Source organism: Balaenoptera ricei, chromosome 2 (assembly GCF_028023285.1).
Source record: "Balaenoptera ricei isolate mBalRic1 chromosome 2, mBalRic1.hap2, whole genome shotgun sequence".
In the NCBI taxonomy this organism is placed as follows: Eukaryota; Metazoa; Chordata; class Mammalia; order Artiodactyla; family Balaenopteridae; genus Balaenoptera; species Balaenoptera ricei.
The window spans coordinates 124439803-124455931 of NC_082640.1; the positions used below are offsets into that span (position 1 = coordinate 124439803).

Sequence of the window (16129 nt, forward strand, 5' to 3'; positions counted from 1 at the left end):
ACCTGCTTCAAATCCTGAATTAAAAAAAGCTTTTTGTCTTGTATTAAGGTCAGAATTTGGTCAATAACCCTGTGATGTTATTGGTCATTAAGAAAACCTAAAGGCTAAAAGAACGAATATATGTTACATTGTCTCTCTTAGATAATCCATCTTTAGTGCTTGTCACTAGAAAATCTTTAGGTGTTTTATAAATGGATTTACCCTTTTGTCTTCCCTTTAAGTAGAGTTTCATTTAATTGACTAAATCATCTGAGATGACAATGAGGACCACATTGCTGAAATGGCCTTGATAAGGGACCTATGGTGATTAGCACTCAAGCTAGAGAATATATTTTGCTTGAACTCAGCCTGTAAAATCAAAAGGCAGCTGACATTGGCTACATACTCATAATTATCCTATTGCTTCATCGACCAGGCATAAAGGAAATTAGCTCAAATTATCTATGGCCAACCATGCTATCTGAATGGAGGAATGTTCCATTTTTTTTCTACCAAGATTCTGCTATCAAGATGTCTCCAAATAGTTATCTCTTATTGTAAATTTTTATGGAATACACTAAAGTATTGTTTAATAGTCCCATCTCATAATGTGGCAAAATTCACAGAGAGTATTATTCAGGAAGTCAAATCAACCTTTTAATATAAATGCTTAACAATTCCCCTGATTGAGGTAAATCCTAAATAAAACAGTGAACATACTCTACTCTGTATTAAAAATAAAAAAGGGTTTCCCCAAGAATTATTCCTACAGTAATATGTACCACACGCTGACTCTAGATACTTAACTGTATAGAATTTAAAGAGCAAAATTTCTAGTTCAAACCAATTACTGAAATTTAAAAACTAAATTTTACTTAACTCTGGTCTAAAAATTGTCAGATAGGAAATGAAATCAGTGGTAATATTTTCAATTTAAAGTATTAATAACAACAATTGAAGTAATTCCTTAGGTGGGGGAAAAAAATCATGCTATTTAGTAGAATTTCTTGGAATTAGATACTAGTCAATGAAATCTGTAATGCTCCTAAATAGCAGGAGAAATCTAAAGGAGTAAAAAAGCAAGACAGACTGGTGGGGTGGGGGCTGCAGCATTTTTAAGGCCATCAGAAACAGGATACATTAAAACAAAGTTGTTCTAAGACAACTGATGATGTGTTGCTAGTATATGACTCAAAAATCAAGTAATTTTATAACTGTAAAAGCCAAGTAAAGTTAAAAATTAACTAATCAAAAATTAGTTTCACTACAAAGCTACTATCAGCAAGCAATAACACTGAATTCTGACCTTTGGTGTCAGCATCAGTTATTTGCTCTTTGGCTACTTCCTCTTCTTCTTCAGCTATCGCCTGGAAGATGGCAGTCAGGAAGAAAAAAAGCAATTCACATAGTGGGCCTTCACTGTCATTTCCTACAAGAGCTTCCTCTAACACTTCTGCGAATAAAATGTTTAAAATGAATTTAAAGTTCTGGTCATGTACTGAAAAAACAACTCCATTGGAATAATAAACATTTTAATCAACAATAGCCTGTGTAACTATTTTCTTAACTGCCCATTTATCAAAGTAGAGCCAAGTATTATTCAAGCCAAAATCAAAAATAATTTATAATGATTACAATAAAATACAATAAAATCAAAAGCCAAAATCACTGCATTCAAGAAAGCCAAATTAGTCTCAGTAGACTGATACAGTATTTCATCTAAGTTTAAATTTGAGACGCAAATTAAGGCATATATTAAAAATTATAATTTTACTCTAATTTGAATAACAATGCCAAAGATTTATTATTGTTGTCCCACTGTTCTGAAGAGCTATGTGGGACATTACTGTTTACCAAATAGTGCACATAAGAGGTAATCATCAGCATTAGGTGTAATCCTAAAATTGTGTTCAAGTCATAAATGTTTCTCATCTAATTCATCTAACCTAAACTTCTTACCTAAACCAGCGTTGTTTAGACCTTCTTGATCTGTAAGGCACAATGATTCATGCTTCATCTAGCTCATAAAGAAAAACTGAGGGAATGTGAAAGCCCTCCTGAAGAATTTACTCTTATTAAAATAAGAGTGGCATTATAATTCTGTCTTTGAGAATCTTTATTTGGATCTTAAGAAAATTATTTTGCTATTGGTCAGCTAAAAATCTAAAATGGGATCCAAAGCCCTTCTCATACTAATTTAGCTCTTATAAATGATGTAAATAAAAAGTAATAGTATGTAAGTGCAGAGGCAAAACAGAATCATAAATTAAAGTTAGGCAATAACTTGTCTCCAAATACGGCTGTCAATTTCTCCCCTCCCTGCACTTACATACCATGCCACCCTCAAGAAGTAGAGTCTATTCCTTTGCCTCCTTGAATCCCAGCAGGCCTAACTAATGGAATATGGCAGAAGTAAGGTTTGCTAGTTCCAGGCCTGGCCTTTAAGAAAACTGGCAGTTTCTGCTTCCAGCCTCTTGGAGCACTCAGCGGCCACATAAGAAGTGCAGGCTACTCTGATGGAGTGGGACACCATGTGGAGGAGCACCGAGGCATCAGGCACGTGTGTGAAGAAGCCATCTTGAACATCTAGCCAGGTGAGCCTTCAGATGACTCCAGTCCCAGCCACTGTCTGACTGTAATCACATGAAGGACCCCAAGAAAGGACTGGACAGCTGGGTCCAGTGACTCCACAGAACTTTGAGAGAGAATAACTTGTTCCTTTAAGCCACTAATTTTAGCGTGAACTACAACACAGCAATAGCACTTGCCTAGGGTAACTCCCTCAGGAAACTCATCTTGAAGATCAAAAAGCTCCCCAAATGCATTAAGGAACTCCAAAACCATCAGAGCATCACCAAAGATTTCAGGAGGTAGTCTAGTTTTCACTGGAGTTGGTTCTGGAAGTTCCTGCAAGATTAAACAATTTATATAACTATTTGAACTAAGTACAGGAAATTGTAAAAGACAGATATGATATACTCTTACCTAAAAGAATAATTTCACGTAAAGAATTATTTCATGTGGTTCTCAACACTGGATGTTTATCATAATCCCCTTTGGAACTTTAAAAATTATAGATGCTGTGGCTTTATTCCAACTTTACTAAATCACAGTCTCTAGGGACTTTTTCCTTCATCAAACTAAGAACATAACTTTAGGCTGAACTATACTTCTGACTACCTTTCCTAGTTAAGAAGGACTCCTAACCTAGATTCTGAGGTCAAGGCATTAGCCGTGTCAATATGATCTTCAATGCAGTATTTTCCTTAGGATATGGAACAGAATTAATCCATCATCTATTGACTTAGAAATGGTTCCTTATAAACTGAGATGAACGAGTTTGGTTTGGATACTTTGGTTATTTCTGGAGAGGAGCAGACTCTTTGTCTAGCAATCAAACTAAATGTATGCCTGGCCCCAGTGGTTACTGGACTACCAAGGATAGCACAGATGACCAACTATTTCCACAGACTAAGAATCATTATCAAAGCTTGTTATAAAATACTAACAATGTTACTTTGGAACTCTAAATATAAGCATTTGCTTAACTGGCTACTTCCTCTGTTGCACAGGTGTGTGAAACATCACAGAACAAGCTCATACCTTAAGATCATCACATTCCATATCTTCTCTAGGTTTACTCCACTGTTTTAAGTATTCCATATACTTTTTCTTTTCTTCACGCAATTTCTCTCTTTCCTAAAACAAAAGGTTAATAAAAATTCTGATAAGAAATTTATAAGGCAGCATCAGCATCACCTCAGAACTAGTAAGAAATACAATTACTTGAGCCCTACCTAGACTTATTGAACCATGAACTCCGGGGTTGGGACCCAGCAATTGATGTTTTAATAAACACTTCTGGTGATTCTGATGCACATTAAAGTGTTAAAACCACTGATGAAAACAATGCCTGCCTGACAGAACTGCTACAAAGACGAAAAATGTTCAACACATAGCAGCTCCTGGATAAATATTAATTCAATCCAACCCTGTCTATAGCAGCTCTCCCTCTACTTTAAATCAATTAGATCTTAACTAAAGAGGTAAGAAGTTCTTAGAGTACCTAAAATAAAACCTCCCCTTATATTTGTAATACATTTGTTTTCAAGATTCATTTAAACCTGACTAACTGCCTAGAGACACACAGAGGGGACAGTATACAATTGGTGAACTTTTCGCTCACTTGGTCTTTTGAAACCCTTACTTCTTGTTTCTGGTATTTGAAACTGCAAGATAAATACTGACCCTAAAAAGTCTCTAATAAAGCAAAATGTAAACAAAATATTTTATTATAATTATTTCCAATAAATATATGTTAATGTATGTAATAATATATATGTTTATGTTAATATTCTTTCTTTGAAATTTAGTAACACTGAAAGTAAACAGATATACACTTATCAAATTTAACATGAAACAACTAGATAGTTACAGAATTTATTAACTGTGCTTCGAGCGGTCTGCTGAAATAAACTCCCCCTCCCCCCAAATAATTCTTGCAGGATGTAATGAGATGAGTATTTTCATTCACTGTTGCTAAGTGAATATACATAAGTACATCTGGCAAACAAATATCTATGTCCACGATGTATAGAAAGTTTTAAAAATGTTCTTACCCTTGACCTATTATTTCAGTTCTACAAATTTATCCAGACACAATCCAAAAAGAGGAAAGACTTTTGTTCATAAATTTGAACAAAGTATCATTATTTATGAGCAAAAATTCTTAAATGTTTACCTATATCTATTTGATTAACGATTATATGCAGTCACTAAAAATTCCACCTCACTTGTTTAGTTTATTTAATACCATGATGGAATGTTTATAATGTTAAACAAAAAATATATATACAGAATTATAAATACTGGATCTTATTCTTTAAGGCCCAGAATAAAGACTAGAAATAAATTAATCAAAGCATTAATGCTATCTCTAAATGTTACCATTTAGATTACAAGTGGTTTTTTTTTTTCTTGTTTTCTACTTTTTTCTGGAGTAAACATGTATCAGACACTCCCTACTCCCACCCAAGGGGCTATAAGAAATAATTCAAGAAACACATGCAATTTAAATGAGCACAATGTGTAACACCTAGGCTACTTGTGAATATCCCAGGAAACCAATGACAATGACTGACTTTAGAAGAAACCAGCTATAGAATTCTCTAAGGAATATCTACCGCTGAAGGTTATAATCAAAGATTTGCTGAAATACCTATTATCACAGATACCTTATTCTTTAAGGAGAATAAGAACACTGCACTAATTCTTATTAATCATGCATTTTATTGTACTTTTCTAACGATGTATTTTACTTTTGAAAGTTTTACATATATTGTCTTCCCTAAATATGGAAGTCTAAATAATGAAGAAAATCAACTTTAGAATTGTACTTTAGAAGAGGCTTTGAGGTGTAAAGGCATGCATATATGTTGAACCTTAAATCATTCATTAAATCTTCCAAAGCAAAAGGGAGATAAACCAGTACTGTTTATCAGTGCTCTATGCACAACTATGAATGTAAATGAAAGTGATAAAAGCATTTGAAAATTAACCATGAATTTAAATATATAAAGTACTATTAACTATCTGTGGAGGGCGTAACTAATATACTTGAGTATACCTTTTCTCTTTCTATTTTAAGCCTCTCTTTTTCTTCTTTCTTCTTCAGTCTCTCTTCTTCAACAATTTTCTTCAATTCTTCCTTCTTTTTCTCTTTATCTTCCTTTTCTTTTTTCTTTGCCTCTAGGGCATCTGCTTTTTCTCTTTTTAATTTAGCCTTTTCAAAAGCTGTGGAGAAGGTCAAACTTAGAAAAGTACACAGACAGAAAATAACACATTTTTTTAATGTAACAAAAGAATCCCTGAAATATCTTAAGGTTAAATCAAGAGAGACTCCCAGGGGTTGTAAATTACTGGAGCGAGTCAGCAAGTGATTAAAATGGGAAGAGCAAGTTGGCTGTGTTTAAGACAAACTACTGCCGTGGGACAAACATATACCTGCCTTTGAAAGCCCTGCTATTCAAAGTGTGGTCCTAAGACCAGCAGCAAGGTATCACCTTGTTGCAAATGCAGAATCTCTTCTCCCACCCAGGCCTACTAATTTAGAATCTTCATTTTTAGTAAGATTTCTAAGATTCCTGTGTACAGTCACATTTGGGAAGCAATGTTTTATAAGGCTGTAGGAATCAAACAAAAATGGACCAGAACAGTTTGAAAGCCCTAGAAACTTGCCAACTTGTGCTTAATCTAGCGTTAGGTCAGTTTAACAGGGGATATGTTATACCCTGAAATACTGTTTTAAGAGATAAACAGAGGTCTCATTTAGTAAAGAAATTAATTATAATCTGAGGGAAAAAACTATGTTTAATAAAAACCAAAACAGAAATATGCCATTTTAGAAACAACCCCTGCCTGGGCACAGAGAAATATTCTTTCCTATAACTAACAGTTTTTGGAGAGAAAAAAGGTGTTAAGAAGGCAGACAACAAATGAAGTTGAAGGAATTGGAGAACTAACATTTATTAAGCCTGTTCTGTTTGCCAAGATCTTTGGTATATCCTTTACATTAAAACTCACCCAGTGACTTCATTTCTTCTTGTTTCAAAAGTTTGTCTCTTTCTTTAGTAGCTCTGTTCCTATAACCTGCAACAGTCTGTTTATTAGCAATGCTGTCCTCCTAAAAAAAAAAAACCAAAAACAAAAACCCAGAAAACTAAAGTTGTAGAACCACTAAAGTTGTAAACTAATCGTCTGCTTTGTTCTTACAGTAAAAATAAAAAACAAAAAATTCAATTATACTTTATACTAAGGTTTTATTCTAAAGTATAACTGAACATTTATTAACTCTAATCATAGTAACATACAGAATATGAGTTAATCCTATAGTTCTACAAATTAGTACAAAAACCTCCCAGGAAAAACAACCAGTAATATATAAGAGGAGCCTTAAAAATATGCATTAGAAAAACAAACAAACAAAAATCTTCCAGGGAACTTTATAAACTAGATGGTGTAGACGTCAAATAAGAAAGAGACAGAGAAAAGACATGTCAGAGACATTTTTGTAGCCAATATTAAACATGTCAAAAGTTTATTTTTACTTTATTTCTTGGGAGATTAAGGTCTCTAGCCTGCTTAATTGTGATATCATTATCTCGTATCTTTTTTTTTTTAATTTTTTTTTTTTAATTAATTAATTTTTGGCTGTGTTGGGTCTTCGTTTCTGTGCGAGGGCTTTCTCTAGTTGGGGCAAGCGGGGGCCACTCTTCATCGCGGTGCGCGGGCCTCTCACTATCGCGGCCTCTCTTGTTGTAGAGCACAGGCTCCAGACGCGCAGGCTCAGTAGTTGTGGCACACGGGCTTAGTTGCTCCGCCGCATGTGGGATCTTCCCAGACCAGGGCTCGAACCCGTGTCCCCTGCATTGGCAGGCAGACTCTCAACCACTGCGCCACCAGGGAAGCCCCTATCTCGTATCTTTTAAATGATCTTTACATTTCAATTCCATAACTTATTCCCTGTATTTCATTCTGCTTTACATTTTAGTGATTGCTTATAGGCTTGCTTCCACTTCAGTATAAAATCCCTGTGGCATGAGAATCATGTCTAATTCACACTTGAAACTTCTACAAGCCTCACTGCTAAGCAGTTATTAACATACAGTACCCACCTTTTTTGTGTGTGAAGGAATGTGTTCCTTCTTACAGGCTACAGAGGTGAAGGGAGCCAAATCCCACTCTTAATTTTGGTTAGTTTTATTAAGAACTACAATGTAGTTTTTATCTATTCTCTACTTACCTGACTAACAGATACTCGTTTGGGAGGTCTCCCTCTTCTTCTGTTAGCCAGACTGAAGATAAATGTGGGTGGATCATCAGGGAAAAAATAAGAAAAATCTTGTTCTGCTATTTTATATGTTGAAAGAGATGATGCCTTCATTAAAAAAAGACACAGGGTACAATAATAACACATTAGTAAACCATATACAGATAAGTGCTAACATGTCATATGATTACTGTTAAAGACCAGGTCAAAACCATTAGAATTTTATGTGTATTATGCAGTAACATATATTTTATTTCTTGATCCTTTTAAAAACTATATAATTAATCAGATTTACCATAAAGAAAACAACAATTCAAAGGATTGCTTCACCATAAAGTACTCAAGAATGCTTCAACAGTTTCCTGAATTCTAAAACTATCTCAAAATTACATTTATACAATAATCTTTTTTGTTTGCTTTTGACTAATTTTGTATGAGATTTTCTATGTAAATAAATAATCCATATATTTAATATTAAAAAATCCACTGTATTAAACCAATACATTCTTAGCCATTTCTAACTGCTGAACATTTAGATTCCCCCCCCAGTTTGGAGTGATAACTTAGATACTTTATGTATCAAATTTTAAAGTTGGTCTGGATAAAAACAGAAATATTGATCAATTCCTATAAAGTTTCAACTCAAAATTTAAGTTCGGAGAAGTCAACCTCATCTTTACCATGAGTGGTGTGGTTCTAGGATAATTTGCTAAAATCAAGAGTTTCTCTCCTTCTACTTCATATTCGGAACTTGTTCACCTTTCATCTATGTCCAACTCTAAACTTCTTCTTTTTAAAAAATATTTATTTATTTAATTGGCTGCATCAGGTCTTAGGTGTGGCACGCGGGATCTTCGGTGCGGCATACGGGATCCTTAGTTGCGGTGCGCAGGCTCCAGAGCGCGGGCTCTCTAGTTGTGGCGTGTGGGCTCTAGGGTGCGCAGGCTTAGTTGCCCCGTGGCATGTGGGATCTTAGTTCCCCGACCAGGGATCGAACCCGCATCCCCTGCATTGGAAGGCGGATTCTTTTTTAAAATAAATAAATAAATTTATGTATTTATTTATTTATTTTTGGCTGCATTGGGTCTTCGTTGCTGCACGCGGGCTTTCTCTAGTTGTGGCAAGTGGGGGCTACTCTTCGTTGCGGTGCATGGGCTTCTCATTGCGGTGGCCTCTCTTGCTGCAGAGCACCGGCTCTAGGCGCGCGGGCTTCATTAGTTGTGGTGCACGGGCTTAGTTGCTCCGTGGCATGTAGGATCTTCCCGGACCAGGGCTCAAACCCATGTCCCCTGAATTGGCAGGCGGATTCTTAACCACTGCACCACCAGGGAAGTAGAAGGTGGATTCTTAACCACTGGACAACCAGGGAAGTCCCTAAACTTCTTAATTTTGATTAAGCAATTCTGAAGATTACTTTTGGTCTAACGGCCAAGATCATCATTCTTTCTTTCTCTCCAAAAAAAAAAAATGCCATTTACAGAAATACAGAAAATGTGATGATACAAAATTTTAAGTTATTAACAAAATAGGAATGCTTCTACTTGGAATTCAATTTTCTATATAATATTTTTACTTTTGGTAGAACATAGCTTTTAACACCTAAAAGTCAATCAGTTCTGGCCATCAGAGTAAATCTAGAGTCCATTAAGATTTTACATTAAAGTAAATTCCATTAAGATGGCTGTTTACTATCCCACTTAAATAACCTGTGAATGTAGAGAACTGCCCTTTAAGTATGAATGGGTGGTTTCTTCTCAAATACATACCCAAAAAAGGTCAAAATAGGTTTTAATATATTAATCGCCAAGGTGTCCTCATTCACACACACAACACACACAATAAACAAAAATACCACATCTTTGTGTTCTTGCAGGTACTCGTAACAACGGTCTACACTCACACACAGGGTATCAAACTTTGTTGTTGTTGTTATTTATTTATTTATTTATTTGGCTGTGTCGGGTCTTAGTTGTGGCATGCAGAATCTTTCATTGCAGTGCACAGGCTCTCTAGTTGTGGCTCGCGGACTCCAGAGCACACAGGCTCAGGAGTTGTGGCACACAGGCTTAAGTTGCCCTGCGGCATGTGGGATCTTAGTTCCCCGACCAGGGATAGCACCCGCGTCCCCTGCATTGGAAGACGGATTCTTTAGCACTGGACCACCAAGGAAGTCCCCAAACTTTGTTGTTTTGAGGGGGTGTGTGCATGTGTGCAAGTACACTAGAATATCCACTAACCGTCTTTCATTATACTCTAAGAGAAAAATGTTTACTGTCACCTTAACTTTCAATATTTATTAAGTAAAGTTGAATTTCTTTTCATGTTTACTGACTTTGTTTTCCTTGGTGAATAACTGCTGATGTCCTTCGACATTTTTTCCCTAATTAGGTTGTTTTTGTTCACTGATGTGTAAGAGATCTTAGAAAGTTAGGTGAATTAGCCAACTGGCTATTTATGATACACATATGCAACTATTCACACATTCACTGACTGCCTGTCAAGTGTCAGGCACTGTTCTAGCCACTTATCACAAGTATCTAAATCAACTTCTTGCAAGCATCATTCTACATGGCTACCTGTTCAATACTATATAGACAGAATGCTTAAATTATCTTCTCTTATCAAAGACAAATATTTTAGAAATTTTTCTTTCAGATGATTCTACCTTATGTGTTTTCAAGTTTTAATACTTCATCCACTGTGAATTTTGATCATGTCTGTCTATTTTTCTAATGGGGTGTTTATGTTTTATAATTGATTTGAGCTCCTCACTGTATTCACTGAAAGTATTTTTCCTCCAGCACTTGCCCTTGAAATATATTCATGACATTTTTAAACCTACGTAAGTTTATACTGTCAAATCAATCTCATCTTTGGTACATCTTTTCTACTGCTCCTTCTAAGTACTTCAGCATAAATGACATTAAGAGTTATCTCATGTCTTTTTTTTTTTGAGTTAGACCCAACTTTATTTTTTCAAATAGTTAACCAAGGGTCCCAGTTCTATTTATTAAATAATCTATCTTGGTCTCTAGATTTGAAATGCTACTTTTCACAAAGAGTAAATACATCTATTCTTTTACTTCATATCTTTTCTTTTGATGTAACATTTACATATGATGAAATGCACAAATCTTAAGCATACAGTAGCTGATTTTTGACACATGCATACATCTCTCTAACCCATTCTTTTGCTTTTTTACTTAATGTCTCTCTCCCAGTATGAGTTAAATATTTCTCATTTAAAAAAATCAGTTTTAGTTTCACCATTTAACTTTTTACTTAGTATACAATGTGAGGTATCTAAACTTGATTTTTTCCCTCTGAATGGTTATGAATAAAATATAATCTATCTGCTTAGTATTGGTCTCTGAGATTCTTTTTATTATATATATATTGTTTTCCTAACTAGTAGGATCTATTTTAGCATTGTTCTTTGACTCTGTTTTTGTGAGCCAGTACTACACTATTAGAAAGCACTAGTTGCCCTACACGCATAACTTTTTCTTTTTTTTTCAGCCGCGTGGCTTGCGGGATCTTAGTTCCCCAACCGGGGATTGAACCCACACTCCCTGCAGTGGAAAGGTGGAGTCCTATCCACTGGACCACCAGGGAATTCTCCCCATAACTTTTCTTTCTCCAAGTTTTCCCTCTATTCTCATCTGTCTTGGTTGATCTTTTTTATACACGGAAAAAAGTGGAAGTACCTGACCCACTTAGCTATTCTAGCAATTGCAAAAAACAGTATTTAATCCAATGAAAATTACTAAAACTGGCTCCAGATAAAAAGAGAGCTATTTTCAACCAAATTTGGAGTAACATTTCTGCAATGTTACAACTTTATAACACCGCTCATTTTTCTCTTTTTTCCCCTTCTTTCCAACAAATAATATCACTGTTCTGATTACCTTAATTTTAATGACTCCATCTTGTGGTTCACAGTGTTGCTTCAGAAAAAGCTTTAGTTTATCACGAGAAAATAGGTGTTTTCTCCGGCTACAAGGGGAAAAGGAGGAGAAAGAAGAAAGTGTTAGTATCAAAGAATTCAATCTGAACTCCATCATCTCTTTTGAATGCATAACCTCAATTTCAAGCCTAGGAAAAGAAGAAAATTTCATTTTCCGATAGTAGTTATGTAGAAGTTACGAGAAACTTCATATAGAAGTATTTATGTAGAATGTTATAAAATCAGCTTGAGTGGATCTACCATGAAAGTCCATTACAAAAACAGCATATGGGGCTTCCCTGGTGGCGCAGTGGTTGAGAATCTGCCTGCCAATGCAGGGGACACGGGTTCGAGCCCTGGTCTGGGAAGATCCCACATGCCGCGGAGCAACTGGGCCCGTGAGCCACAACTACTGAGCAACTACTGAGCCTGCGCGTCTGCAGCCTGTGCTCCGCAATGAGAGGCCGCGACAGTGAGAGGCCTGCGCACCGTGCTGAAGAGTGGCCCCCGCTCGCCGCAACTAGAGAAAGCCCTCGCACAGAAACGAAGACCCAACACAGCCAAAAATAAATAAATTAATTAATAAATTAAAAACAACAACAAAACTTTCCCTCCCCCACTCCCCGCCACAGCACTTTGACCTTTAAAAAAGAAAAAAAAAACAGTATATGCATTTGTTGCTTAGGAACCACTCAGAAATCAAATAAACCTCAAGGAAAATATACCACACAGAGTAAACCAAATTTTATAAAACTAGATGATCATTCCTACAAGTATCACCATTAAAATTCTTAACATAATAAAAATTCATAGATTACCATATATTATCACATAATACTATGTAAATCAACATTCAAAAGGATATTGTGAATAGAACTGAACATGGGTTTTTATCAAATTCTAAAATATTTTGTATTTAAACATCATATGGCAGCCAACAAATTCATGGGATTAAAATTAAAGAGAGTTAGAGTTATTATGATTCTAAAAATACACCTTTTCATTTTCCCTTGCTCCCAAATTAAAAAACAGAACCACCACCATACACAGAGCAGAACAAAAAAATAACACACAAGTATTTCTGGAAAGGTTCTGGAAAGAAAGCAAATGTTTCAACTGAATTTAAAGTATTCCTTTCAAGAAAAAGCCAGGTTAAAAGCTTCTATGAGTAAACAAACAATATAGGAGTTTTTAAGTAGTAGCCCTCCCCCAAATATATATTCTTTTCCTAAACTACAGGAAGGACTATACGAATAAAAGGATCTGAAAAAGGATCCCAGCACCATACAGTAGCTGAGAAGGTAATTATCTTTTGACTATTGACTAAATATACTAGTCCTCAAGAAATGTATTGTCCTACCTGGCACGTATTGGCCATATATATATATTTTTTAAAGACTTTTTTGATGTGGACAGTTTTTAAAGTCTTTACTGAATTTGTTACTATATTGCTTCTGTTTTATATTTTTGGTTTTTTTGGCCAAGAGGCTTGTGGGATCTTAGCTCCTGGACCAGGGATTGAACCCGCACCCCCTGCATTGGAAGGTGAAGTTTTAGCTGCTGGACCACCAGGGAAAGTCCCTGTTTTGTTTTTTTTTGTTTTTTTTTTAATAAATGATATTAAAATTAAAACTTCAGTTCCTCACTATTACTAGCCACATTTCCACCATACTGGACACCACACATATAACCTTTCTATCATTGCATAAAGTGCTACTTGTCAGAGCTACTCTATCATATCAAGTCTTCCTTACAGGAGTATTAACATTTCTTTATTATAGGAACAGTATTATCTTTTTTTTTTTTTTGGCATCCATAACTCAAATACTTCCTCTTTTCCATATTATGTGAAGCATATTCCAGACACTGTATTATTTCATCTGTAAGTTTTTCAGTATGTATCTTTAAAAGAGAGTAGCTCTTTAAAAAATATAACCACCAAAGCATTATGTAAAATACTATAAATTAGTAACAATAATTCCTTAATATCATCAAATGTCCTTTCAGTGTTCAGATTTAGTTGTTTTGCTTCGTTTGTACAGTTAGTATATTTGAATCAAGATCCATATAAGGTCTGCATATTATGATGGGTTGATCTGTCTCTGAAGGTTCCCCTCTACCTCTTTTTTTTTTTTTAACGTTTTTATTGGAGTATAATTGCTTTACAATGGTGTGTTAGTTTCTGCTTTATAACAAAGTGAATCAGTTATACATATACATATATCCCCATATCTCTTCCCTCTTGTGTCTCCCTCCCTCCCACCCTCCTTACCCCACCCTTCTAGCTGGTCACAAAGCACCGAGCTGATCTCCCTGTGCTATGCGACTGCTTCCCACTAGCTATCTATTTTACATCTGGTAGTGTATATATGTCCATGCCACTCTCTCACTTTGTCACAGCTTACCCTTCCTCCTCACCGTGCCCTCAAGTCCATTTTCTAGTAGGTCTGCATCTTTATTCCTGTCTTGCCCCTAGGTTCTTCATGACCATTTTTTTTTTCTTTTAGATTCCATATATATGTGTTAGCATACGGTATTTGTTTTTCTCTATCTGACTTACTTCACTCCGTATGACAGACTCTAGGTCCATCCACCTCACTACAAATAACTCAATTTCGCTTCTTTTTATGGCTGAGTAATATTCCATTGTATATATGCACCACATCTTCTTTATCCATTCATCTGTCGATGGACACTTAGGTTGCTTCCATGTCCTGGCTATTGTAAATAGAGCTGCAATGAACATTGTGGTACATGACTCTTTTTGAATTCTGGTTTTCTCAGGGTATATGCCCAGTAGTGGGATTGCTGGGTCGTATGGTAGTTCTATTTTTAGTTTTTTAAGGAACCTCCATACTGTTCTCCATAGTGGCTGTATCAATTTACATTCCCACCAACAGTGCAAGAGTGTTCCCTTTTCTCCACACCCTCTCCAGCATTTATTATTTGTAGATTTTTTGGTCATGGCCATTCTGACCAGTGTGAGATGATACTGCATTGTAGTTTTGACTTGCATTTCTCTAATGATTAATGATGTTGAGCATTCTTTCATGTGTTTGTTGGCAATCTGTACATCTTCTTTGGAGAAATGTCTATTTAGGCCTTCTGCCCGTTTTTGGATTGGGTTGTTTGTTTTTTTGATATTGAGCTGCATGAGCTGCTTGTAAATTTTGGACATTAATCCTTTGTCAGTTGCTTCATTTGAAAATATTTTCTCCCATTCTGAGGGTTGTCTTTTCATCTTGTTTATGGTTTCCTTTGCTGTACAAAAGCTTTTAAGTTTCATTAGGTCCCATTTGTTTATTTTTGTTTTTACTTCCATTTTTCCAGGAGGTGGGTCAAAAAGGGTCTTGCTGTGATTTATGTCATAGAGTGTTCTGCCTATGTTTTCCTCCAAGGGTTTGATAGTGTCTGGCCTTACACTTAGGTCTTTAATCCATTTTGAGTTTATTTTTGTGTATGGTGTTAGGGAGTGTTCTAATTTCATTCTTTTACATGTAGCTGTCCAGTTTTCCCAGCACCACTTATTGAAGAGGCTGTCTTTTCTCCATTGTATATTCTTGCTTCCTTTGTCAAAAATAAGGTGACCATATGTGCATGGGTTTATCTCTGGGTTTTCTATCCTGTTCCATTGATCTGTATTTCTGTTTTTGTGCCAGTACCATACTGTCTTGATTACTGTAGCTTTGTGGTTTAGTCTGAAGTCCGGGAGCCTGATTCCTCCAGCTCCGTTTTTCTTTCTCAAGATTGCTTTGGCTATTCGGGGTCTTTTGTGTTTCCATACAAATCGTGAAATTTTTTGTTCTAGTTCTGTGACAAATGTCAGTGGTAGTTTGATAGGGATTGCATTGAATCTGTAGATTGCTTTGGGTGGTATAGTCATTTTCACAATGTTGATTCTTCCAATCCAAGAGCATGGTATATTTCTCCATCTATTTGTATCATCTTTAATTTCTTTCATCAGTGTCTTATAATTTTCTGCATATAGGTCTTTTGTCTCTTTAGGTAGGTTTATTCCTAGGTATTTTATTCTTTTTTTTGCAATGGTAAATGGGAGTGTTTCCTTAATTTCTCTTTCAGATTTTTCATCATTAGTGTGTAGGAATGCAAGAGATTTCTTTGCATGAATTTTGTATCCTGCTACTTTACTAAATTCATTGATTAGCTCTAGTAGTTTTCTGGTAGCATCTTTAGGATTCTCTATGTATAATATCATGTCATCTGCAAACAGTGACAGCTTTACTTCTTCTTTTCCGATTTGGATTCCTTTTATTTCTTTTTCTTCTCTGACTGCTGTGGCTAAAACTTCCAAAACTATGTTGAATAATAGTGGTGAGAGTGGGCAACCTTGTCTCGTTCCTGATCTTAGTGGAAAT

At 35.6% G+C, this 16129-nt stretch overlaps 1 protein-coding gene across 2 annotated transcripts in view; it reads right to left on the reverse strand.

Moving 5' to 3' along the window:
* The window catches only part of BAZ1A (bromodomain adjacent to zinc finger domain 1A), a 91128-nt gene that overhangs the window by 35839 nt on the left and 39160 nt on the right, over positions 1 to 16129 (reverse strand). For both annotated transcript variants that reach the window (XM_059914088.1, XM_059914087.1), the window contains 7 exons: positions 11716 to 11803; positions 7781 to 7915; positions 6562 to 6661; positions 5606 to 5772; positions 3583 to 3678; positions 2748 to 2886; positions 1286 to 1432 (listed from right to left, as the gene is read on the reverse strand). In XM_059914088.1, coding sequence (XP_059770071.1) covers positions 1286 to 1432; positions 2748 to 2886; positions 3583 to 3678; positions 5606 to 5772; positions 6562 to 6661; positions 7781 to 7915; positions 11716 to 11803 — 872 coding nt within the window. The remainder of the gene's footprint in view (positions 1 to 1285; positions 1433 to 2747; positions 2887 to 3582; positions 3679 to 5605; positions 5773 to 6561; positions 6662 to 7780; positions 7916 to 11715; positions 11804 to 16129) is intronic.